The following is a 27,869-nucleotide window of genomic DNA, read 5'->3' on the forward strand; positions in this document are numbered from 1 at the left end:
CCCAAAGACAGAGAAGATCGTAGAACATTCTTAGAAGAAACACATTCTGTTTACTTACAAAAGGAACTCAGCAGCTACACTTGTGGGCTTACAACTCAAAACTCTGCCTTTACTCTTCAGACCCTAACTCAAGACCACTGACTGCAGAGGTAGCCGTGCTACTCTGCCATTGGATACCAAGATCATATGATCTTATATTACAACATTTGTCTTAAAGGTAAATGACACATCAGATTATGACACTCAGACACTCTTTCACACTCACAGACCAACTCACAGACACTCTATCACACACACACACTCAGATACTCTCTCACACTCTCAGGCACACACACACACATACACTCAGACACTCTCTCACACTCATAGACACACACACACTCAGATACGCTCTCACACTCTCAGGCACACACACACACACATACACTTAGACACTCTCTCACACTCATAGACACACACACACTCAGAGACACATACTTTCACAGAGACACATAGACGCACAGAGACACAAACTCACAGACACATACACGCACACACACACACATACACACAGACACATGCACTCACAGATAGACACACAAACACACTCACAGACACACACAGCACTCACGAGGCACACACACACACTAACAGATACATACACTCACAGACACTCATGCACACACATACACTCACAGATACATTCTGACATTCACAGACACACACACTAACAGCTATGCACACACTTACACACAAACATACAGTCACAGACACAAATACTTACACACATTCACAGATACACACACACTCACTGACACACACTCACAGACGCAAACACTCACAGACACGCACTCACAGATGCATACACACACTCAGACACACACACAGATGCATACACACACACACACTCAGCCACATACACTCACAAATGTGCACACATACACACACGGACACACACGTGAACTCACAGACACAAACACTCACAGACATGAACTCACAGATGCACACACACACTCACAGACACATACACTCACAAACACACACTCACAGATGCACGTGCACATACACACACACACAGATACATACACTCATAGACACACACTCACAGATGCACACACACACTCACAGACACATACACTCACAGTCACACTCACAGATGCACACACATACATACTCACTGATACATACACTCACAGAGCCACACTCACAGATGCACACACACACACACTCAGATGCACACACATGCATTCACAGATGTACATGCACACACACACACACACACACACGCAGATGCATACACTCATAGTCACACACTCACAGATGCACACACATACATGCTCACTAATACATACACTCACAGAACACGCACACTCAGATGCACACACACACACACACACACACACACTCAGAAGCGCACACACACTCAGATACACACACACACACTGAGAAGCACACATACACACACTCAGATACACACACACACACACACAGACACTGAGAAGCACACACACACACACACACACACTCAGATACACACACACACACACACACACCGAGAAGCACACATACACACACACTCAGATGCACACACACACACACACACACACACACTCACAGATGCAGACACACACACACTCAGATACACACACACACAGTCACACACTCCAGATGCGCACATACACTCAATCAAAGATGCATAAAATGGAGATTGGGGAATTGGAAAAATTGGAAAAAAGATGATTCACTCAGAGAGATGATACAACAATTGTGAGGCTGTTCCTGCCGGACAGACTGGACAGGCTGGAGCTCTTTTCTCTAGAAAGGAGAAGGCTGAGGGTTGACCTGATCGATGTCTTTAAAATTAGGAAATCTAAGATAAACGTGGAGAAGATGTTTCCACTTGCAGTCGAGACCAGAACTAGGGCAATGGATGTTAGTTAGTCACTAATTAACCCAATGGGGAATTCAGGAAAAATGTCTTTAACCAGAGAGTTGTTTTTTTCATTTATTCACGGGATGTGGGCTTCGCTGGCTGGGCCCAGCATTCATTGCTCATCCCTAATTGCCCCTTGAGAAGGTGGGAGTGAGCTGCCTTCTTGAACCGCTGCAGTCCCTGTGGTGTAGGTACACCCACAGTGCTGTTAGGGAGGGAGCTCCAGGATTTTGACCCAGTGACCGTGAAGGAACGGCCGATATATTTCCAAGTCAGGATGGTGAGTGACTTGGAGGGGAACTTCCAGGTGGTGGTGTTCTCATGTGTCTGCTGCCCTTGTCCTTCTAGATGGTAGCAGTCGTGGGTTTGGAAGGTGCTGTTGAAGGAGCCTTGGAGAATTCCTGCGGTGCATCCTGTAGATGGTACACACTGCTGCTATTGTGGGTTGGTGTTGGAAGGAGTGAATGTTTGTGGATGGGGCACCAATCAAGTGGGGCTGCTTTGTCCTGGATGGTGTCGAGCTTCTTGAGTGTTGTGGGAGCTGCACTCATCCATGCAAGTGGGGAGTATTCCATCACACTCCTGACTTGTGCCTTGCAGATGGTGGACAGGATTTGGGGAGTCAGGAGGTGAATTACTCATCGCATGATTCCCAGTGTTTGACATGCTCTTGTAGCCACAGTATTTACCTGGCTGGTTCAGTTCAGTTTCTGGTCAATGGTAACCCCAGGATGTTGGTAGTCGGGGATTCAGTGATGGTAATGCCATTGAACATCAAAGGGCAATGGTTGGATTCTGTCTTGTTGGAGATGGTCACTGCCTGACACTTGTGTGGCGTGAATGTTACTTGCCACTTGTCAGCCCAAGCCTGGATATTGTCCAGCTCTTGCTGCATTTGGACATGGATTGCTTCAGTATCTGAGGAGTTGCGAATGGTGCTGAACATTGTGCAAACATCAGTGAACATCCCCACTTCTGACCTTATGATGGAAGGAAGGTCAGTGATGAAGCAGCTGAAGGTTGTTGGGCCGAGGACACTACCCTGAGGAACTCCTGCAGTGATGTCCTGGAACTGAGATGATTGACCTCCAACAACCACAACCATCTTCCTTTGTGCTCGGTATGACTCCAACCAGTGGAGAGTTTTCCCCCTGATTCCCATTGACTCCAGTTTTGCTGGGGCTTCTTGATGCCACACTTGGTCAAATGCTGCCTTGATGTCAAGGGCAGTCACTCTCACCTCACCTCGGGAGTTCATTTCTTTTGTTCATGTTTGAACCAAGGCTGTTATGAGGTCGGGAGCTGAATGACTCTGGCGGAACCCAAATTGGGCATCAGTGAGCAGGTTATTGCTTAGCAAGTGCCGCTTGACAGCACTGTTGCTGACCCCTTCCATTACTTTACAGATGATGGAGAGTAGACTGATGGGGCGGTAATTGGCCGGGTTGGATTTGTCCTGCTTTTTGTGTACAGGACATACCTGGGTAATTTTCCACACAGCCGGGTAGATGCCAGTGTTGTAGCTGTACTGGAACAGCTTGGCTAGGGGCAGGGCACGTTCTGGGGCACAGGTCCTCAGTACTATTGCCGGAATATTGTCAGGGCCCATAGCCTTTGCAGTATCCAGTGCCTTCAGCCGTTTCTTGGTATCACATGGAGTGAATCGAATTGGCTGGAGACTGGCACCTGTGATGGTGGGGACCTCAGGGGAGAATGTGGACCTTGTTCCCACCCGGAGTGGTTGAGGTGGAAAAGGTGGATACAGTTCAGGGGAAGCTGGATAAACACATGAGGGAGAAAGGGATAGCAGGATATGGTGATGGGGTGAGATGGAGAGGGGGTGGGAAGAGGCTCGTGTGGATCATAAGCACCAGCATGGCGCAGATGGGCCAAATAGCCTGTTTCCAGGCCGTGAATATTCTCTAAAAGGCACTGTCCCTCTAACTGACGTGCAGTGAAACTGTCAAACTCTCCGTCTGACTCAACCTCTTCCCCGTTCTACCATCTCAGGCGCTGTCGGTCAACTCAGATCTCACCCCGACAGGATCCTGGAACCAGAGCAAGTCCCTGGAGAAGCTCCTCAGCGAGATTCACAAAGGATCCTTCTCCAATCCAGCGGCAGCGTCACAAATAGTCCCATCGCTGGAGGGGAGGACTTACTTGGACGTGACCAGGTTGAACTGTTCAGCCGATCAAGGTGAGTCTGCGGGTTGGGATGGGGGCAGCCCGAGGGAAGTGGGACATTGCGTATCGATAGGGGGCATCTCGCTGCTTCAGCACCTCCCACAGTCACTCACTGCCACTGAGGGACCTTCGGCAAAGCGTGGCCGCTTTGGCATTTGGGAAACTCGGCCGCCAAATTGCGCACAGCAAGCAGCCACAAATAATGGTGTGATAATGACCCAGACCATCTGTTTTACAGATGTTGCTCTCGAGGGATGATTATTGGCCCCAGGACACTGGGGAGAACTCCTCAGCTCCACTGGCTCCCTCAGGCCCACCCTCAGATCCACTGGCTCCCTCAGGCCCACCCTCAGATCCACTGGCTCCCCCAGAAAGACCCTCAGCTCCACTGGCTCCCCCAGACACACTCTCAGCTCCTCTGCTCTCCGCCACTCGTCTGCCTTACTCGTCGGCTCCCCTCCTCAAACCCTCTCCTCACCATCTCCCCTCAGACCCACTCCTCCTACAACAGAGGCCAGGTCGTTATCTATGTCCACCAGAGAGGAGAAAGAGGAGCTCAGTTTAACAATTTATCCGAAACACAACAAACTGGACACTGCAGCACTCCCTCAGTACTGACCCTCTGACAGTGCAGCATTCCCTCAGTACTGACTCTCTGACAGTGCGGCACTCCCTCAGTACTAACCGTCCAACTGTGCAGCACTCCCTCAGTACTGACCCTCTGACTGTGCAGCACTCCCTCAGTACTGACCCTCTGACAGTGCAGCACCCCCTCAGTACTAACCGTCCAAATGTGCAGCACTCCCTCAGTACTGACCCTCTGACAGTGCAGCACTCCCTCAGTACTGACCCTCTGACAGTGCAGCACTCCCTCAGTACTGACCCTCTGATAGTGCAGCACCCCCTCAGTACTAACCGTCCAAATGTGCAGCACTCCCTCAGTACTGACCCTCTGACAGTGCAGCACTCCCTCAGTACTGACCCTCTGACAGTGCAGCACTCCCTCAGTACTGACTCTCTGACAGTGCGGCACTCCCTCAGTACTAACCGTCCAACTGTGCAGCACTCCCTCAGTACTGACCCTCTGACTGTGCAGCACTCCCTCAGTACTGACCCTCTGACAGTGCAGCACCCCCTCAGTACTAACCGTCCAAATGTGCAGCACTCCCTCAGTACTGACCCTCTGACAGTGCAGCACTCCCTCAGTACTGACCCTCTGACAGTGCAGCACTCCCTCAGTACTGACCCTCTGATAGTGCAGCACTCCCTCAGTACTGACCCTCTGACAGTGCAGCACTCCCTCAGTACTGACCCTCTGACAGTGCAGCACTTCCTCAGTACTGACCCTCTGACAGTGCAGCACTCCCTCAGTACTGACCCTCTGATAGTGCAGCACTCCCTCAGTACTGACCCTCTGACAGTGCAGCACTCCCTCAGTAATGACCCTCCGACAGTGCAGCAATCCCTCAGTACTGACCTTCCGACAGTGAAGCAATACCTCATTACTGACCCTCCGATAGTGCAGCAATCCCTCAGTACTGACCCTCCGACAGTGCAGCAATCCCTCAGTACTGACCCTCTAACAGTGCAGCTCTCCCTCAGTACTGACCCTCCGACAGTGCAGCGCTCCCTCAGTACTGACCCTCTGACAGTGCAGCACTCCCTCAATACTGACCCTCTGACAGTGTAGCAATCCCTCAGTACTGATCCTCTGACAGTGCGGCTCTCCCTCAGTACTGACCCTCCGACAGTGCAGAACTCCCTTAGTACAGACCCTCCGGCAGTGCAGCACTCCCTCAGTACTGATCCTCTGACACTGCAGCACTCCCTCAGTACTGACCCACGGACAGTGCAGTGCTCGCTCAGTACTGACCCTCTGACAGTGCAGCACTCCCTCAGTATTGACCCTTTGACAGTGCAGCAATCCCTCTCAATACTGACCCTCTGACAGTGCAGCACTCCCTTAGTACAGACCCTCCGGCAGTGCAGCACTCCCTCAGTACTGACCCTCTGACAGTGCAGAACTCCCTCAGTACTAACCGTCCAACTGTGCAGCAATCACTCAGTACTGACCCTCCCACAGTGCAGCACTCCCTCAGTACTGACCCTCTGACAGTGCAGCACTCCCTCAGGACTGACCCTCTGACAGTGCAGCACTCCCTCAGTACTAACCGTCCAACTGTGCAGCACTCACTCAGTACTGACCCTCTGACAGTGCAGCACTCCCTCAGTACTGACCCTCTGACAGTGCGGCACTCCCTCAGTACTAACCGTCCAACTGTGCAGCATTCCCTCAGTACTGACCCTCCGACTGTGCAGCACTCCCTCAGTACTGACCCTCTGACAGTGCAGCACTCCCTCAGTACTAACCGTCCAACTGTGCAGCACTCACTCAGTACTGACCCTCCGACAGTGCAGTACTCCCTCAGTACTGACCCTCTGACAGTGCAGCGCTCCCTCAGTACTAACCTTCCAACTGTGCAGCACTCACTCAGTACTGACCGTCTGACAGTGCAGCACTCCCTCAGTACTAACCGTCCAACTGTGCAGCATTCCCTCAGTACTGACCCTCCGACTGTGCAGCACTCCCTCAGTACTGACCCTCTGACAGTGCAGCACTCCCTCAGTACTGACCCGCCGACAGTGCAGCACTTCCTCAGTACTGACCCCCTGACAGTGCAGCACTCCCTCAGTACTGACCCTCTGATAGTGCAGCACTCCCTCAGTACTGACCCTCTGACAGTGCAGCACTCCCTCAGTAGTGACCCTCTGACAGTGCAGCACTCCCTCAGTACTGACCCGCCGACAGTGCAGCACTTCCTCAGTAATGACCCTCCGACAGTGCAGCAATCCCTCATTACTGACCCTCCGACAGTGAAGCATTCCCTCATTACTGACCCTCCGACAGTGCAGCAATCCCTCAGTACTGACCCTCCGACAGTGCAGCAATCCCTCAGTACTGACCCTCTAACAGTGCAGCTCTCCCTCAGTACTAACCCTCCGACAGTGCAGCGCTCCCTCAGTACTGACCCTCTGACAGTGCAGCACTCACTCAATACTGACCCTCTGACAGTGTAGCAATCCCTCAGTACTGATCCTCTGACAGTGCGGCTCTCCCTCAGTACTGACCCTCCGACAGTGCAGCACTCCCTTAGTACAGACCCTCCGGCAGTGCAGCACTCCCTCAGTACTGATCCTCTGACAGTGCAGCACTCCCTCAGTACTGACCCACGGACAGTGCAGCGCTCGCTCAGTACTGACCCTCTGACAGTGCAGCACTCCCTCAGTATTGACCCTCTGACAGTGCAGCACTCCCTCTCAATACTGACCCTCTGACAGTGCAGCACTCCCTTAGTACAGACCCTCCGGCAGTGCAGCACCCCCTTAGTACTGACACTTTGACAGTGCAGCACTCCCTCAGCACTGACCCACTGACAGTGCAGCGCTCGCTCAGTACTGATCCTCTGACAGTGCAGTGCTCCCTCAGTACTGACCCACCGACAGTGCAGCACTCCTTCAGTACTGACCCTCCGACAGTGCAGCACTCCCTCAGTACTGATCCTCTGACAGTGCAGTGCTCCCTCAGTACTGACCCACCGACAGTGCACCACTCCCTGAGTACTGTCCCACCGACAGTGCAGTACTCCCTCAGTACTGACGCTCCGACAGTGCAGCAGCCCCTCAGGACTGACCCTCCGACAGTGCAGCACTTCCTCAGTACAGACCCTCCGACAGTGCAGCACCCCCTCAGGACTGACCATCCGACAGTGCAGCACTTCCTCAGTACTGACCCTCTCACAGTGCAGCACCCCCTTTGTACTGACACTTTGACAGTGCAGCACTCCCTCAGTACTGACCCACGGACAGTGAAGCGCTCGCTCAGTACTGACCCTCGGACAGTGCAGCACTCCCTCAGTACTGACCCTCTCACAGTGCAGCACTCCCTCAGTACTGACCCTCTGACAGTGCAGTACTCCCTCAGTACTGACCCACCGACAGTGCAGCGCTCGCTCAGTACTGATCCTCTGACAGTGCAGTGCTCCCTCAGTACTGACCCTCTGACAGTGCAGCAATCCCTCAGTACTTACCCTCTGACAGTGAAGCACTCCCTCATTACTGACACTCCGACAGTGCACCACTCCCTGAGTACTGACCCTCCGACAGTGCAGCACTCCCTCAGTACTGACCCTCCGACAGTGCAGCACCCCCTCAGGACTGACCATCCGACAGTGTAGCACTCCCTCAGTCCGGACCCTCCGACAATGCAGCACTCCCTCAGTACTGACCCTCTGACAGTGCAGCACTCCCTCAGTACTGACCCTCTGACAGTGCAGCACTCCCTCAGTACTGACCCGCCGACAGTGCAGCACTTCCTCAGTAATGACCCTCCGACAGTGCAGCAATCCCTCAGTACTGACCCTCCAACAGTGAAGCATTCCCTCATTACTGACCCTCCGACAGTGCAGCAATCCCTCAGTACTGACCCTCCGACAGTGCAGCAATCCCTCAGTACTGACCCTCTAACAGTGCAGCTCTCCCTCAGTACTGACCCTCCGACAGTGCAGCGCTCCCTCAGTACTGACCCTCTGACAGTGCAGCACTCACTCTATACTGACCCTCTGACAGTGTAGCAATCCCTCAGTACTGATCCTCTGACAGTGCGGCTCTCCCTCAGTACTGACCCTCCGACAGTGCAGCACTCCCTTAGTACAGACCCTCCGGCAGTGCAGCACTCCCTCAGTACTGATCCTCTGACAGTGCAGCACTCCCTCAGTACTGACCCACGGACAGTGCAGCGCTCGCTCAGTACTGACCCTCTGACAGTGCAGCACTCCCTCAGTATTGACCCTCTGACAGTGCAGCACTCCCTCAGTATTGACCCTCTGACAGTGCAGCACTCCCTCTCAATACTGACCCTCTGACAGTGCAGCACTCCCTCAGTACTGACCCACCGACAGTGCACCACTCCCTGAGTACTGTCCCACCGACAGTGCAGTACTCCCTCAGTACTGACCCACCGACAGTGCACCACTCCCTGAGTACTGTCCCACCGACAGTGCAGTACTCCCTCAGTACTGACGCTCCGACAGTGCAGCAGCCCCTCAGGACTGACCCTCCGACAGTGCAGCACTTCCTCAGTACAGACCCTCCGACAGTGCAGCACCCCCTCAGGACTGACCATCCGACAGTGCAGCACTTCCTCAGTACTGACCCTCTCACAGTGCAGCACCCCCTTTGTACTGACACTTTGACAGTGCAGCACTCCCTCAGTACTGACCCACGGACAGTGAAGCGCTCGCTCAGTACTGACCCTCGGACAGTGCAGCACTCCCTCAGTACTGACCCTCTCACAGTGCAGCACTCCCTCTCAATACTGACCCTCTGACAGTGCAGCACTCCCTCAGTACTGACCCTCTGACAGTGCAGTACTCCCTCAGTACTGACCACCGACAGTGCAGCGCTCGCTCAGTACTGATCCTCTGACAGTGCAGTGCTCCCTCAGTACTGACCCTCTGACAGTGCAGCACTCCCTCAGTACTTACCCTCTGACAGTGAAGCACTCCCTCATTACTGACACTCCGACAGTGCACCACTCCCTGAGTACTGACCCTCCGACAGTGCAGCACTCCCTCAGTACTGACCCTCCGACAGTGCAGCACCCCCTCAGGACTGACCATCCGACAGTGCAGCACTCCCTCAGTACTGACCCTCTGACAGTGCAGCACTCCCGCAGTACTTACCCTCCGAAAGTGCAGCACTCCCTTAGTACTGATCCTCTGACAGTACAGCACTCCCTCAATACTGAGCCTCCGACATTGCAGCACTCCCTCAGTACTGACTCTCAGAGTGTAGCACTCCCTCAGTCCGGACCCTCCGACAGTGCAGCACTCCCTCAATACTGACCCTCCGACAGTGCAGCACTCCCTCAGTACTGACCCTCTGACAGTGCAGCGTTATCTCAGTACTGACCCTTTGACAATGCAGCCTTCCCTCAGTACTGACCCTCAGATAGTGCAGCACTCCCTTATTACTGGCCCTCTGACAGTGCAGCACTCCCTCAGTACTGACCCTCCGATTGTGCAGCACTCCCTCAGTACTGACCCTCCGACAGTGCAGCACTCCCTCAGTACTGACCCACTGACAGTGCAGCACTCCCTCAGTACTGACCCTCCGACAGTGCAGCACTCCCTCAGTACTGACCCTCCGACAGAGCAGCACTCTCTCAGTACTGTCCCTCAGACGGTGCAGCACTCCCTTATTACTGATCCTCTGACAGGGCAGCACTCCCTCAGTACTGATGCTCCGACAGTGCAGCACTCCCTCAGTACTGACCCTCTGACAGTGCAGCCTTCCCTCAGTACTGACCCTCAGGCAGTGCTGCACTCCCTCAGTACTGACCCTCCGACAGTGCAGCACTCCCTCAGTACTGACTCTCCGACAGTGCAGCACTCCCTCAGTACTGACCCTCTGACAGTGTAGCACTCCCTCAGTACTCTGTTGCTATTTTGAATGATTTTTATGCCTGTACCGTCAGGTCCCTCTGTCCTCTGCCTTTTTTTCACCTTTATTTTCCAAGCTTTGCCTGCCTGTTATTCTGCCTGTGTTGTTCCACTGTTTTCCTTTTCTCTCCTTGCCTGTAGACAATCTGACCTTGCCGGGGACCAGCACCAGCTCTCCCCCTGTCACCAAAGGTGTTCCCATCACCGTCGAGTACAACATTGCGGACACTCTGATGCACACCTTCAGTGATGCGGTGAACATGACTGTGCCAAAAGGCAGCCCTCTGATCCAGGTGTTGGAGGCGGCTCAACATCTGTATCCTGTGCGATTCAGGTAGGGGCCACTGAGAGGGTGCCACACTGTCGCTGTTCTCTGCTTCTCCCATGTGGTTCTGTAAGAGGCTGGTGGGGAGATGCTGGTGTGGGAAGTGTGACTTTGTTTGTGTGTGTGTGTGTATGTGTGTGTGTGTGTGTGTGTGTGTTTGTGTGTGTGTATTTGTGTGCATGTGTGTGTGTGTGTGTGTGCTTGAGTGTGTGTGTGTGTGCATGAATGTGCGTGTGTGTGTGTTTTTGTGTGTGTGTGTGTGCATGTGTGTTTGTGTGTGTGTGTGTGTGTGTGTGCGGTTTGTGTGTTTGTGTGTGTGTGTTTGTGTGTGCGTGTGTTTTGTGTGTAAGTGTATGTGTTTGTGTGTGTGTTTTTGTGTGCGTGTGTTTGTGTGTGTGTGTGTGTGTTTGTGTGTGTGTTTGTATGTTTGTGTTTGTGCGTGTGTTTGTGTGTGTGTGTTTGTGTGTGTTTGTGTGTGTGTGTGTGTTTGTGTGTGTTTGTGTGAGTGTGTGTGTGTGAGTGTTTGTGTGTGTGTGTGTTTGTGTGTGTGTGTGTTTGTGTGTAAGTGTATGTGTTTGTCTGTGTTTTTGTGTGCGTGTGTGTGTTTGTGTGTGTGTGTCTGTTTGTGTGTGTGTGTTTGTGTGTGTGTGTTTGTGTGTGTGTGTTTGTGTGTGTGTGTTTGTGCGTGTGTTTGTGTGTGTGTTTGTGTGTGTGTGTTTGTGTGTGTTTGTGTGTGTGTGTTTGTGTGTGTTTGTGTGAGTGTGTGTGAGTGAGTGTTTGTGTGTGTATGTTTGTGTTTGTGTTTGTGTTTGTGTTTGTGTGTGTTTGTGTGTGTGTGTGTTTCTGTGTTTGTGTGTGTGTTTCTGTGTTTGTGTGTGTGTGTGTGTTTGTGTGTGTGAGTGTTTGTGTGTTTGCGTTTGTGTGTGTTTTTGTGTGTGTGTGTGTTTGTGTGTGTGTGTTTCTGTGTTTGTGTGTGTGTGTTTCTGTGTTTGTGTGTGTGTGTTTGTGTGTGTGAGTGTGTGTGTGTGTTTGTGTGTGCATGTGTGCTTGTGTGTGTGTGTGTCTGTGTGTGTCTGTGTGTGTGTGTGGGTTGGGCGAACGCGTCTCCCTAACAGGAGTAGTCCTTCCTCAGCCTGTGTTTTGAATTGCCAGTGAGCTGCATTTAGAGAGAGTGAGCCGTCCGATGACCTCAGTTGAACCAGCCTCCACCGCAGCACATTCCAAAACCTGGCTACTTGCTGGATGAAACTGTTTTTTCTCATCTTGCATTTTCTTCTTTGGAAAACACTTTAAAACTGGTTGTCGATCTGTTTACCAATGGGAACAGTTTCTCCCTATCTACCCCATCCATACCCCTCATGATTTTGGAAATATCTATCAAGCCTCCTCTCAGCCTTCTCCCCTCCAGGAAGAACAGTCCCAACCTCTCCAATCTTTCCTCATAGCTGAACTGTCTCATCCCTGGAGCCATACTTGTAAACCTCTCCTGCACTCTCTCCAACGTGTTCACATCATTCCTATAGTGTGGCGCCCAGAACTGTACACAACCTCTCTCACTCTGTATTTTCTCACTCTCCCTGTCTTAGTCTCTGTTTCTTTTTCTCCCTGTTTCTCTCTCTCCCTTTCTCTATCTCACTCTCTGACGATCTCACTCACTATCTACCTCTTTAGGTCTCTTTTCATTTCTATTTTTCTCTCCCTCCCTCTGACATCCGACCTGTGACCACCATCTTTTTGCCTGGTGGACTATTTTACATTAAACCCTTCAGATGCAGGGAGAGATAGAGAGAGAGAGAGAGAGCTGCACAGGGACAAAGAATGAGAGGGAGAGACAGAAAGAGAGAAAGGGGCAGAGAAGGAGAGAGAGAGAGTGAGGGGTGGTGACAATGGGTGTAATTCTGTGCCTTGCTCGATCTGATTATCAGTCTGTCTCACATTCTGTTCTCTGTTCAAAGCTTTAGTGTCACAATGACAAAGTGGGGTCCATCTCTGACCAGAATTCGAGGCCTTTCAGCTTCCAGAGAAGACAGAACATACTGGAAGCTTCTGAATGGATCGAAACCACTGGATCAGGGTAAGAATTAGCGTAAGAATGACAAACATGCATGCAGACTATAGCTAAATGCATAAATAATCCAGTAATATAACCCCTACACCACTGCACTCTGGATAATTCATTCAGTAATATAACCCCTACACTACTGTACCCTGGATTATTCATCCAGTAATATAACCCCTACACAACTGTAAACTGGATTATTCATCCACTAATATAACCCCTACAAAACTGTACCCTCGATAATTCATCCAGTAATAAACACCCTAGACTACTGTACCCTGGATTATTCATCAAGTAATATAACCCCTACAAAAAAGTACCCTGGATTATTCATCCAGTAATATAACCCCTACACTACTGTACCCTGGATTATTCATCCAGTAATATGACCCTTAAACAACTGTACCCTGGATTATTCAGTCAGTAATATAACCCCAACACTACTGTACCCTGGATTATTCATCCAGGAATATAAACACTACACTTGTATACCCTGGATTATTCATCAATTAATAGAACTCCTACACAACTGTACCCTGGATTATTCATCCAGTAAAATGAACCCTACACAACTGAACCCTGGATTATTCATCCAGTAGCATAACCCTTACACAACTGTACCCTGGATTATTCATCCAGTAATATAACCCCTACACTACTGTACCCTGGATTATTCATGCAGGAATATAACCCCTACACTACTGTACCCTGGAATATTAGTCAAGTAATATAACCCCTACACTGCTGTACCCTGGATTATTCATCCAGTAATGTAACCCCTACACTACTGTACCCTGGATTATTAGTCAAGTAATATAACCCCTACACTGCTGTACCCTGGATTATTCATCCAGTAATATAACCCCAACACTGCTGTAACCTGGATTATTCCTCCAGTAATATAGCCCCTACACTACTGTACCCTGGATTATTCATCAAGTAATATAACCACTTCACAACTGTACCATGGATTATTCATCCAGTAATATGAACCCTACACTACTGTACCCTGGATTATTCATGCAGGAATATGAGCCGTACACTACTGTACCCTGGATTATTCATCAAGTAATATAATCCCTTCACAACTGTACCCTGGATTATTCATCCATTAATATTCACCCTACACTACTGTACACTGGAATATTAGTCAAGTAATATAACCCCTACACTGCTGTACCCTGGATTATTCATCTATAATATAACCCCTACACTACTGTACAGTGGATTATTCATCCAGGAATATAATCCCTACACTACTGTAGCCTGGATTATTCATCAAGTAATATAACCTCTTCACAAATGTACCATGGATTATTCATCCAGTAATACGAGCCTACACTACTGTACCCTGGATTATTCATCCAGTAATATAACCCCTACACTACTGTGCCCTGGATTATTCATCCAATAATATACCCCCTACAGTACTGTAGCCTGAATTATTAGTCAAGTAATATAACTCCTACACTGCTGTACCCTGGATTATTCATCCAGTAATATAACCCCTACACAACTGTACCCTGGATTATTCATCCAGTACTATAACCCCTACACTACTGTACCCTGGATTATTCATCAAGTAATATAACCCCTACAAAACTGTAAACTGCATTATTCATCCAGTAATATAACCCCTACACTACTGTACCCTGTATTATTCATCCAGTAATATAACCCCAAAACTACTGTACCCTGGATTATTCATCCAGGAATATAACCCCAAACTACTGTACCCTGGATTATTCATCAAGTAATATAACTCCTACACAACTGTACCCTGGATTATTTATCCAGTAATATGAACCCTACACAACTGTACCCTGGATTATACATCCAGTAATATAACCCCTACACTACTGTACCCTTGATTATTCATCTAGTAATATAACCCTTAAGCAACTGTACCCTGGATTATTCATCCAGTAATATAACCCCAACACTACTGTAACCTGGATTATTCATCCAGGAATATAGCCCCTACACTACTGTACCCTGGATTATTCATCAAGTACTTTATCACCTATACAATTGTACCCTGGATTAATTATCCAGTGATATCAACCCTACACAACTGTACCCTGGATTATTCATCCAGTTATATAACCATTACACAACTGTACCCTGGATTATTCATCCAGTAATATAACCCCTACACTACTGTACCCTGGATTATTCATGCAGGAATATAAACCGTACACTACTGTACCCTGGATTATTCATCAAGTAAATTAATCCCTTCACAACTGTACCCTGGATTATTCATCCATTAATATTCACCCTACACTACTGTACACTGGATTATTAGTCAAGTAATATAACCCCTACACTGCTGTACCCTGGATTATTCATCCATAATATAACCCCTACACTACTGTACTGTGGATTATTCATCCAGGAATATAACCCCTACACTACTGTACCCTGGATTATTCATCAAGTAATATAACCTCTTCACAAATGTACCATGGATTATTCATCCAGTAATATGAGCCTACACTACGGTACCCTGGATTATTCATCCAGTAATATAACCCCTACACTACTGTCCCCTGGATTATTCATCCAATAATATACCCCCTACAGTACTGTAGCCTGAATTATTAGTCAAGTAATATAACTCCTACACTGCTGTACCCTGGATTATTCATCCAGTAATATAACCCCTACACAACTGTACCCTGGATTATTCATCCAGTACTATAACCCCTACACTACTGTACCCTGGATTATTCATCAAGTAATATAACCCCTACAAAACTGTAAACTGCATTATTCATCCAGTAATATAACCCCTACACTACTGTACCCTGTATTATTCATCCAGTAATATAACCCCAAAACTACTGTACCCTGGATTATTCATCCAGGAATATAACCCCAAACTACTGTACCCTGGATTATTCATCAAGTAATATAACTCCTACACAACTGTACCCTGGATTATTTATCCAGTAATATGAACCCTACACAACTGTACCCTGGATTATACATCCAGTAATATAACCCCTACACTACTGTACCCTTGATTATTCATCTAGTAATATAACCCTTAAGCAACTGTACCCTGGATTATTCATCCAGTAATATAACCCCAACACTACTGTAACCTGGATTATTCATCCAGGAATATAGCCCCTACACTACTGTACCCTGGATTATTCATCAAGTACTTTAACACCTACACAATTGTACCCTGGATTAATTATCCAGTGATATCAACCCTACACAACTGTAAACTGGATTATTCATCCAGTTATATAACCATTACACAACTGTACCCTGGATTATTCATCCAGTAATATAACCCCTACACTACTGTACCCTGGATTATTCATGCAGGAATATAAACCGTACACTACTGTACCCTGGATTATTCATCAAGTAACTTAATCCCTTCACAACTGTACCCTGGATTATTCATCCATTAATATTCACCCTACACTACTGTACACTGGATTATTAGTCAAGTAATATAACCCCTACACTGCTGTACCCTGGATTATTCATCCATAATATAACCCCTACGCTACTGTACTGTGGATTATTCATCCAGGAATATAACCCCTACACTACTGTACCCTGGATTATTCATCAAGTAATATAACCTCTTCACAAATGTACCATGGATTATTCATCCAGTAATATGAGCCTACACTACTGTACCCTGGATTATTCATCCAGTAATATAACCCCTACACTACTGTGCCCTGGATTATTCATCCAATAATATACCCCCTACAGTACTGTAGCCTGAATTATTAGTCAAGTAATATAACTCCTACACTGCTGTACCCTGGATTATTCATCCAGTAATATAACCCCTACACAACTGTACCCTGGATTATTCATCAAGTAATATAACCCCTACAAAACTGTAAACTGCATTATTCATCCAGGAATATAACCCCTACACTACTGTACCCTGGATTATTCATCAAGTAATATAACTCCTACACAACTGTACCCTGGATTATTTATCCTATAATATGAACCCTACACAACTGTACCCTGGATTATTCATCCAGTAATATAACCCTTAAGCAACTGTACCCTGGATTATTCATCCAGTAATATAACCCCAACACTACTGTAACCTGGATTATTCATCCAGGAATATAACCCCTACACTACTGTACCCTGGATTATTCATTAAGTAATATAACTCCTACACAACTGTACCCTGGATTATTTATCCTGTAATATGAAACCTACATAACTGTACCCTGGATCATTCATCCAGTAATATAACCCTTACACAACTGTACCCTGGATTATTCATCCAGTAATATAACCCCTACACTACTGTACCCTGGATTATTCATACAGGAATATAAGGCCTACACTACTGTACCCTGGATTATTCATCAAGTAATATAATCCCTTCACAACTGTACCCTTGATTATTCATCCAGTAATATTCACCCTACAGAACTGTACCCTGGAATATTAGTCAAGTAATATAACCCCTACACTGCTGTATCCTGGATTATTCATCCAATAATATAACCCTTAAACTACTGTACCCTGGATTATTCATCCAGTAATATTCACCCTACACTACTGTAGCCTGAATTATTAGTCAAGTAATATAACCCCTACACTGCTGTACCCGGGATTATTCATCCAGTAATATTCACCCTACACTACTGTAGCCTGAATTATTAGTCAAGTAATATAACCCCTACACTGCTGTACCCTAGATTATTCATCCAGTAATATAACCCCTACACAACTGTACCCTGGATTATTCATCCAGTACTATAACCCCTACAAAACTGTACACTGCATTATTCATCCAGTAATATAACCCCTACACTACTGTACCCTGTATTATTCATCCAGTAATATAACCCTTAGTCAACTGTACCCTGGATTATTCATCCAGTAATATAACCCTTAGACAACTATACCCTGGATTATTCATCCAGTAATATAACCCCAACACTACTGTACCCTGGATTATTCATCCAGGAATATAACCCCTACACTACTGTACCCTGGATTATTCATCAAGTAATATAAACCCTTCACAACTGTACCCTGGATTATTCATCCATTAATATTCACCCTACACTACTGTACACTAGAATATTAGTCAAGTAATATAACCGCTACACTGCTGTACCCTGGATTATTCATCCATAATATAACCCCTACACTACTGTACCGTGGATTATTCATCCAGGAATATAACCCCTACACTACTGTATGCTGGATTATTCATCAAGTAATATAACCTCTTCACAACTGTACCATGGATTATTCATCCAGTAATATGAGCCTACACTACTGTACCCTGGATTATTCATCCAGTAATATTCACCCTACACTACTGTAGCCTGAATTATTAGTCAAGTAATATAACCCCTGCACTGCTGTACCCTGGATTATTCATCCAGTAATATAACCCCTACACAACTGTACCCTGGATTATTCATCAAGTACTATAACCCCGACACTACTGTACCCTGGATTATTCATCAAGTAATATAACCCCTACAAAACTGTACACTGCATTATTCATCCAGTAATATAACCCCTACACTACTGTAGCCTGTATTATGCATCCAGTAATATAACCCTTAGACAACTGTACCCTGGATTATTCATCCAGTAATATAACCCCAACACTACTGTACCCTGGATTATTCATCCAGGAATATAACCCCTACACTACTGTACCCTGGATTATTCATCAAGTAGTATAACCCCTACAAAACTGTACACTGCATTATTCATCCAGTAATATAACCCCTACACTACTGTACCCTGTATTATTCATTCAGTAATATAACCCTTAGACAACTGTAGCCTGTATTATTCATCCAGTAATATAACCCCTACACTGCTGTACCCTGGATTATTCATCCATAATATAACCCATACACTACTGTACTGTGGATTATTCATCCAGGAATATAACCCCTACACTACTGTACCCTGGATTATTCATCAAGTAATATAACCTCTTCACAACTGTACCATGGATTATTCATCCAGTAATATGAGCCTACACTACTGTACCCTGGATTATTCATCCAGTAATATTCACCCTACACTACTGTAGCCTGAATTATTAGTCAAGTAATATAACACCTACACTGCTGTACCCTGGATTATTCATCCAGTAATATAACCCCTACACAACTGTACCCTGGATTATTCATCCAGTAATATAACCCTAAAGCAACTGTACCCTGGATTATTCATCCAGTAATATAACCCCAACACTACTGTACCCTGGATTATTCATCCAGTAAAATGAACCCTACACAACTGAACCCTGGATTATTCATCCAGTAATATAACCCTTACACAACTGTACCCTGGATTATTCATCCAGTAATATAACCCCTACACTACTGTACCCTGGATTATTCATGCAGGAATATAACCCCTACACTACTGTACCCTGGAATATTAGTGAAGTAATATAACCCCTACACAACTGTACCCTGGATTATTCATCCAGTACTATAACCCCTACACTTCTGTACCCTGGATTATTCATCAAGTAATATAACCCCTACAAAACTGTACCCTGGATTATTCATCCAGTAATATAACTCCTACACTACTGTACCCTGGATTATTCATCCAGTAATATAACCCTTAAGCATCTGTACCCTGGATTATTAATCAAGTAATATAACCCCAACACAACTGTAACCTGGATTATTCATCCAGGAATATAACCCCTACACTACTGTACCCTGGATTATTCATCCAATAATATAACTCCTACACAACTGTACCCTGCATTATTCATGCAGGAATATAAGCCGTACACTACTGTACCCTGGCTTATTCATCAAGTAATATAATCCCTTCACAAATGTACCCTGGATTATTCATCCATTAATATTCACCCTACACTACTGTACACTGGAATATTAGTCAAGTAATATAACCCCTACACTGCAGTACCCTGGATTATTCATCCATAATATAACCCCTACACTACTGTACAGTGGATTATTCATCCAGGAATCTAATCCCTACACTACTGTAGCCTGGATTATTCATCAAGTAATATAACCTCTTCTCAACTGTACCATGGATTATTCATCCAGTAATATGAGCCTACACCACTGTACCCTGGATTATTCATCCAGTAATATAACCCCTACACTACTGTGCCCTGGATTATTCATCCAATAATATACCCCCTACACTGCTGTACCCTGGATTATTCATCCAGTAATATAACCCTTAAACTACTGTACACTGGATTATACATCAAGTAATATAACCCCTACAAAACTGTACACTGCATTATTCATCCAGTAATATAACCCCTACACTACTGTACCCTGTATTATTCATCCAGTAATATAACCCTTAGACAACTGTACCCTGGATTATTCATCCAGTAATATAACCCCAAAACTACTGTACCCTGGATTATTCATCCAGGAATATAACCCCTACACTACTGTACCCTGGAGTATTCATCAAGTAATATAACTGCTACACAACTGTACCATGGATTATTTATCCAGTAATATGAACCCTACACAACTGTACCCTGGATTAATCATCCAGTAATATAACCCCTACACTACTGTACCCTGGATTATTCATCTAGTAATATAACCCTTAAGCAACTGTACCCTGGATTATTCATCCAGTAATATAACCCCAACACTACTGTAACCTAGATTATTCATCCAGGAATATAGCCCCTACACTACTGTACCCTGGATTATTCATCAAGTACTTTAACTCCTATACAATTGTACCCTGGATTATTTATCCAGTAATATCAACCCTACACAACTGTACCCTGGATTATTCATCCAGTAATATAACCCTTACACAACTGTACACTGCATTATTCATCCAGTAATATAACCCCTACACTACTGTAGCCTGTATTATGCATCCAGTAATATAACCCTTAGACAACTGTACCCTGGATTATTCATCCAGTAATATAACCCCAACACTACTGTACCCTGGATTATTCATCCAGGAATATAACCCCTACACTACTGTACCCTGGATTATTCATCAAGTAGTATAACCCCTACAAAACTGTACACTGCATTATTCATCCAGTAATTTAACCCCTACACTACTGTACCCTGTATTATTCATTCAGTAATATAACCCTTAGACAACTGTAGCCTGTATTATTCATCCAGTAATATAACCCTTAGACAACTGTACCCTGGATTATTCATCAAGTAATATAACTCCTACACAACTGTACCCTGGATTATTTATCCTATAATATGAACCCTACACATGTACCCTGGATTATTCATCCAGTAATATAACCCTTAAGCAACTGTACCCTGGATTATTCATCCAGTAATATAACCCCAACACTACTGTAACCTGGATTATTCATCCAGGAATATAACCCCTACACTACTGTACCCTGGATTATTCATCAAGTAATATAACTCCTACACAACTGTACCCTGGATTATTTATCCAGTAATATGAAACCTACATAACTGTACCCTGGATCATTCATCCAGTAATATAACCCTCACACAACTGTACCCTGGATTATTCATCCAGTAATATAACCCCTACACTACTGTACCCTGGATTATTCATACAGGAATATAAGGCCTACACTACTGTACCCTGGATTATTCATCAAGTAATATAATCCCTTCACAACTGTACCCTTGATTATTCATCCAGTAATATTCACCCTACACTACTGTACCCTGGAATATTAGTCAAGTAATATAACCCCTACACTGCTGTATCCTGGATTATTCATCCAGTAATATAACCCTTAAACTACTGTACCCTGGATTATTCATCCAGTAATATTCACCCTACACTACTGTAGCCTGAATTATTAGTCAAGTAATATAACCCCTACACTGCTGTACCCGGGATTATTCATCCAGTAATATTCACCCTACACAACTGTAGCCTGAATTATTAGTCAAGTAATATAACCCCTACACTGCTGTACCCTAGATTATTCATCCAGTAATATAACCACTACACAACTGTACCCTGGATTATTCATCCAGTACTATAACCCCTACAAAACTGTACACTGCATTATTCATCCAGTAATATGACCCCTACACTACTGTACCCTGTATTATTCATTCAGTAATATAACCCTTAGTCAACTGTACCCTGGATTATTCATCCAGTAATATAACCCTTAGACAACTATACCCTGGATTATTCGTCCATTAATATAACCCCAACACTACTGTACCCTGGATTATTCATCCAGGAATATAACCCCTACACTACTTTACCCTGGATTATTCATCAAGTAATATAAACCCTTCACAACTGTACCCTGGATTATTCATCCATTAATATTCACCCTACACTACTGTACACTGGAATATTAGTCAAGTAATATAACCCCTACACTGCTGTACCCTGGATTATTCATCCATAATATAATCCCTACACTACTGTACCATGGATTATTCATCCAGGAATATAACCCCTACACTACTGTACGCTGGATTATTCATCAAGTAATATAACCTCTTCACAACTGTACCATGGATTATTCATCCAGTAATATGAGCCTACACTACTGTACCCTGGATTATTCATCCAGTAATATTCACCCTACACTACTGTAGCCAGAATTATTAGTCAAGTAATATAACCCCTGCACTGCTGTACCCTGGATTATTCATCCAGTAATATAACCCCTACACAACTGTACCCTGGATTATTCATCAAGTACTATAACCCCGACACTACTGTACCCTGGATTATTCATCAAGTAATATAACCCCTACAAAACTGTACACTGCATTATTCATCCAGTAATATAACCCCTACACTACTGTAGCCTGTATTATGCATCCAGTAATATAACCCTTAGACAACTGTACCCTGGATTATTCATCCAGTAATATAACCCCAACACTACTGTACCCTGGGTTATTCATCCAGGAATATAACCCCTACACTACTGTACCCTGGATTATTCATCAAGTAGTATAACCCCTACAAAACTGTACACTGCATTATTCATCCAGTAATTTAACCCCTACACTACTGTACCCTGTATTATTCATTCAGTAATATAACCCTTAGACAACTGTAGCCTGTATTATTCATCCAGTAATATAACCCTTAGACAACTGTACCCTGGATTATTCATCAAGTAATATAACTCCTACACAACTGTACCCTGGATTATTTATCCTATAATATGAACCCTACACAACTGTACCCTGGATTATTCATCCAGTAATATAACCCTTAAGCAACTGTACCCTGGATTATTCATCCAGTAATATAACCCCAACACTACTGTAACCTGGATTATTCATCCAGGAATATAACCCCTACACTACTGTACCCTGGATTATTCATCAAGTAATATAACTCCTACACAACTGTACCCTGGATTATTTATCCAGTAATATGAAACCTACATAACTGTACCCTGGATCATTCATCCAGTAATATAACCCTTACACAACTGTACCCTGGATTATTCATCCAGTAATATAACCCCTACACTACTGTACCCTGGATTATTCATACAGGAATATAAGGCCTACACTACTGTACCCTGGATTATTCATCAAGTAATATAATCCCTTCACAACTGTACCCTTGATTATTCATCCAGTAATATTCACCCTACACTACTGTACCCTGGAATATTAGTCAAGTAATATAACCCCTACACTGCTGTATCCTGGATTATTCATCCAGTAATATAACCCTTAAACTACTGTACCCTGGATTATTCATCCAGTAATATTCACCCTACACTACTGTAGCCTGAATTATTAGTCAAGTAATATAACCCCTACACTGCTGTACCCGGGATTATTCATCCAGTAATATTCACCCTACACTACTGTAGCCTGAATTATTAGTCAAGTAATATAACCCCTACACTGCTGTACCCTAGATTATTCATCCAGTAATATAACCCCTACACAACTGTACCCTGGATTATTCATCCAGTACTATAACCCCTACAAAACTGTACACTGCATTATTCATCCAGTAATATAACCCCTACACTACTGTACCCTGTATTATTCATCCAGTAATATAACCCTTAGTCAACTGTACCCTGGATTATTCATCCAGTAATATAACCCTTAGACAACTATACCCTGGATTATTCATCCATTAATATAACCCCAACACTACTGTACCCTGGATTATTAATCCAGGAATATAACCCCTACACTACTGTACCCTGGATTATTCATCAAGTAATATAAACCCTTCACAACTGTACCCTGGATTATTCATCCATTAATATTCACCCTACACTACTGTACACTGGAATATTAGTCAAGTAATATAACCCCTACACTGCTGTACCCTGGATTATTCATCCATAATATAACCCCTACACTACTGTACCGTGGATTATTCATCCAGGAATATAACCCCTACACTACTGTACGCTGGATTATTCATCAAGTAATATAACCTCTTCACAACTGTACCATGGATTATTCATCCATTAATATGAGCCTACACTACTGTACCCTGGATTATTCATCCAGTAATATTCACCCTACACTACTGTAGCCTGAATTATTAGTCAAGTAATATAACCCCTGCACTGCTGTACCCTGGATTATTCATCCAGTAATATAACCCCTACACAACTGTACCCTGGATTATTCATCAAGTACTATAACCCCGACACTACTGTACCCTGGATTATTCATCAAGTAATATAACCCCTACAAAACTGTACACTGCATTATTCATCCAGTAATATAACCCCTGCACTACTGTAGCCTGTATTATGCATCCAGTAATATAACCCTTAGACAACTGTACCCTGGATTATTCATCCAGTAATATAACCCCAACACTACTGTACCCTGGATTATTCATCCAGGAATATAACCCCTACACTACTGTACCCTGGATTATTCATCAAGTAGTATAACCCCTACAAAACTGTACACTGCATTATTCATCCAGTAATATAACCCCTACACTACTGTACCCTGTATTATTCATTCAGTAATATAACCCTTAGACAACTGTAGCCTGTATTATTCATCCAGTAATATAACCCCTACACTGCTGTACCCTGGATTATTCATCCAGTAATATAACCCCAACACTACTGTACCATGGATTATTCATCCAGGAATATAACCCCTACACTACTGTACCCTGGATTATTCATCAAGTAATATAACTCCTAAACAACTATACCCTGGATTATTTATCCAATAATTTGAACCCTACACAACAGTACCCTGGATTATTCATCCAGTAATATAGCCCCTACACTACTGTACCCTGGATTATTCATCCAGTAATATAACCCTAAAGTAACTGTACCCTGGATTATTCATCCAGTAATATAACACCAACACTACTGTAACCTGGATTATTCATCCAGGAATATAACCCCTACACTACTGTACCCTGGATTATTCATCAAGTAATATAACTCCTACACAACTGTACCCTGGATTATTCATCCAGTAATTTAACCCTTACACAACTGTACCCTGGATTATTCATCCAGTAATATAACCCCTACACTACTGTACCCTGGATTATTCATGCAGGAATATAAACTGTACACTACTGTACCCTGGATTATTCATCAAGTAACATAATCCCTTCACAACTGTACCCTGCATTATTCATCCATTAATATTCACCCTACACTACTGTACACTGGAATATTAGTCAAGTAATATAACCCCTACACTGCTGTACCCTGGATTATTCATCCATAATATAACCCCTACACTACTGTACCGTGGATTATTCATCCAGGAATATAGCCCCTACACTACTCTACGCTGGATTATTCATCAAGTAATATAACCTCTTCACAACTGTACCATGGATTATTCATCCAGTAATATGAGCCTACACTACTGTACCCTGGATTATTCATCCAGTAATATTCACCTTACACTACTGTAGCCTGAATTATTAGTCAAGTAATATAACCCCTGCACTGCTGTACCCTGGATTATTGATCCAGTAATATAACCCCTACACAACTGTACCCTGGATTATTCATGCAGTACTATAACCCCGACACTACTGTACCCTGGATTATTCATCAAGTAATATAACACCTACAAAACTGTACACTGCATTATTCATCCAGTAATATAACCCCTTCACTACTGTAGCCTGTATTATTCATCCAGTAATATAACCCTTAGACAACTGTACCCTGGATTATTCATCCAGTAATATAAACCCAATACTACTGTACCCTGGATTATTCATCCAGGAATATAACCCCTAAACTACTGTACCCTGGATTATTCTTCAAGTAATATAACTCCTACACAACTGAACCCTGGATTATTTATCCAGTAATATGAACCCTACACAACTGTACCCTGGATTATTCATCCAGTAATATAACCCCTACGCTACTGTACCCTGGATTATTCATCCAGGAATATAACCCCTACACTACTGTACCCTGGATTATTCATCTATAATATAACCCCTACACTACTGTACCGTGGATTATTCATCCTGGAATATAACCCCTACACAACTGTACCCTGGATTATTCATCAAGTAATATAACCTCTTCACAACTGTACCATGGATTATTCATCCAGTAATATGAACCCTACACTACTGTACCCGGGATTATTCATCCAGTAATATAAACCCTACACTACTGTACCCTGGATTATTCATCAAGTAATATAACTCCTACACAACTGGACACTGGATTATTCATCCAGTGATATAACCCCAACACTACTGTACCCTGGATTATTCATCCAGGAATATAACCCCTACACTACTGTACCCTGGATTATTCATCAAGTAATATAACTCCTACACAACTGTACCCTTGATTATTTATCCTATAATATGAACCCTACACAACTGTACCCTGGATTATTCATCCAGTAATATAACCCTTAAGCAACTGTACCCTGGATTATTCATCCAGTAATATAACCCCTACACTACTTTAACCTGGATTATTCATCCAGGTATATAACCCCTACACTACTCTACCCTGGATTATTCATCAAGTAATATAACTCCTACACAACTGTACCCTGGATTATTCATCCAGTAATATTCACCCTACACTACTGTACCCTGGAATATTAGTCAAGTAATATAACCCCTACACTGCTGTATCCTGGATTATTCATCCAGTAATATAACCCTTAAGCTACTGTACTCTGGATTATTCATCCAGTAATATTCACCCTACACTACTGTAGCCTGAATTATTAGTCAAGTAATATAACCCCTACACTGCTGTACCCTGGATTATTCATCCAGTAATATTCACCCTACACTACTGTAGCCTGAATTATTAGTCAAGTAATATAACCCCTACACTGCTGTACCCTAGATTATTCATCCAGTAATATAACCCCTACACAACTGTACCCTGGATTATTCATCCAGTACTATAACCCCTACAAAACTGTACACTGCATTATTCATCCAGTAATATAACCCCTACACTACTGTACCCTGTATTATTCATCCAGTAATATAACCCTTAGTCAACTGTACCCTGGATTATTCAACCAGTAATATAACCCTTAGACAACTGTACCCTGGATTATTCATCCAGTAATATAACCCCAACACTACTGTACCCTGGATTATTCATCCAGGAATATAACCCCTACACTACTGTACCCTGGATTATTCATCAAGTAATATAATCCCTTCACAACTGTACCCTGGATTATTCATCCATTAATATTCACCCTACACTACTGTACACTGGAATATTAGTCAAGTAATATAACCCCTACACTGCTGTACCCTGGATTATTCATCCATAATATAACCCCTACACTACTGTACCGTGGATTATTCATCCAGGAATATAACCCCTACACTACTGTACGCTGGATTATTCATCCAGTAATATTCACCCTACACTACTGTAGCCAGAATTATTAGTCA

At 44.5% G+C, this 27,869-nt stretch overlaps 1 protein-coding gene across 1 annotated transcript in view; it reads left to right on the plus strand.

The window, feature by feature from the left end:
* LOC121271018 (cobalamin binding intrinsic factor-like) overlaps positions 1-27,869 on the plus strand; it is a 48,466-nt gene that overhangs the window by 14,925 nt on the left and 5,672 nt on the right. The window contains exons 6-8 of the mRNA XM_041176701.1: positions 3,923-4,109; positions 10,738-10,930; positions 12,877-12,995. Of these exons, the coding sequence (XP_041032635.1) occupies positions 3,923-4,109; positions 10,738-10,930; positions 12,877-12,995 (499 nt within the window). The remainder of the gene's footprint in view (positions 1-3,922; positions 4,110-10,737; positions 10,931-12,876; positions 12,996-27,869) is intronic.

Source organism: Carcharodon carcharias, chromosome 29 (assembly GCF_017639515.1).
Source record: "Carcharodon carcharias isolate sCarCar2 chromosome 29, sCarCar2.pri, whole genome shotgun sequence".
Classification (NCBI taxonomy): domain Eukaryota; kingdom Metazoa; phylum Chordata; class Chondrichthyes; order Lamniformes; family Lamnidae; genus Carcharodon; species Carcharodon carcharias.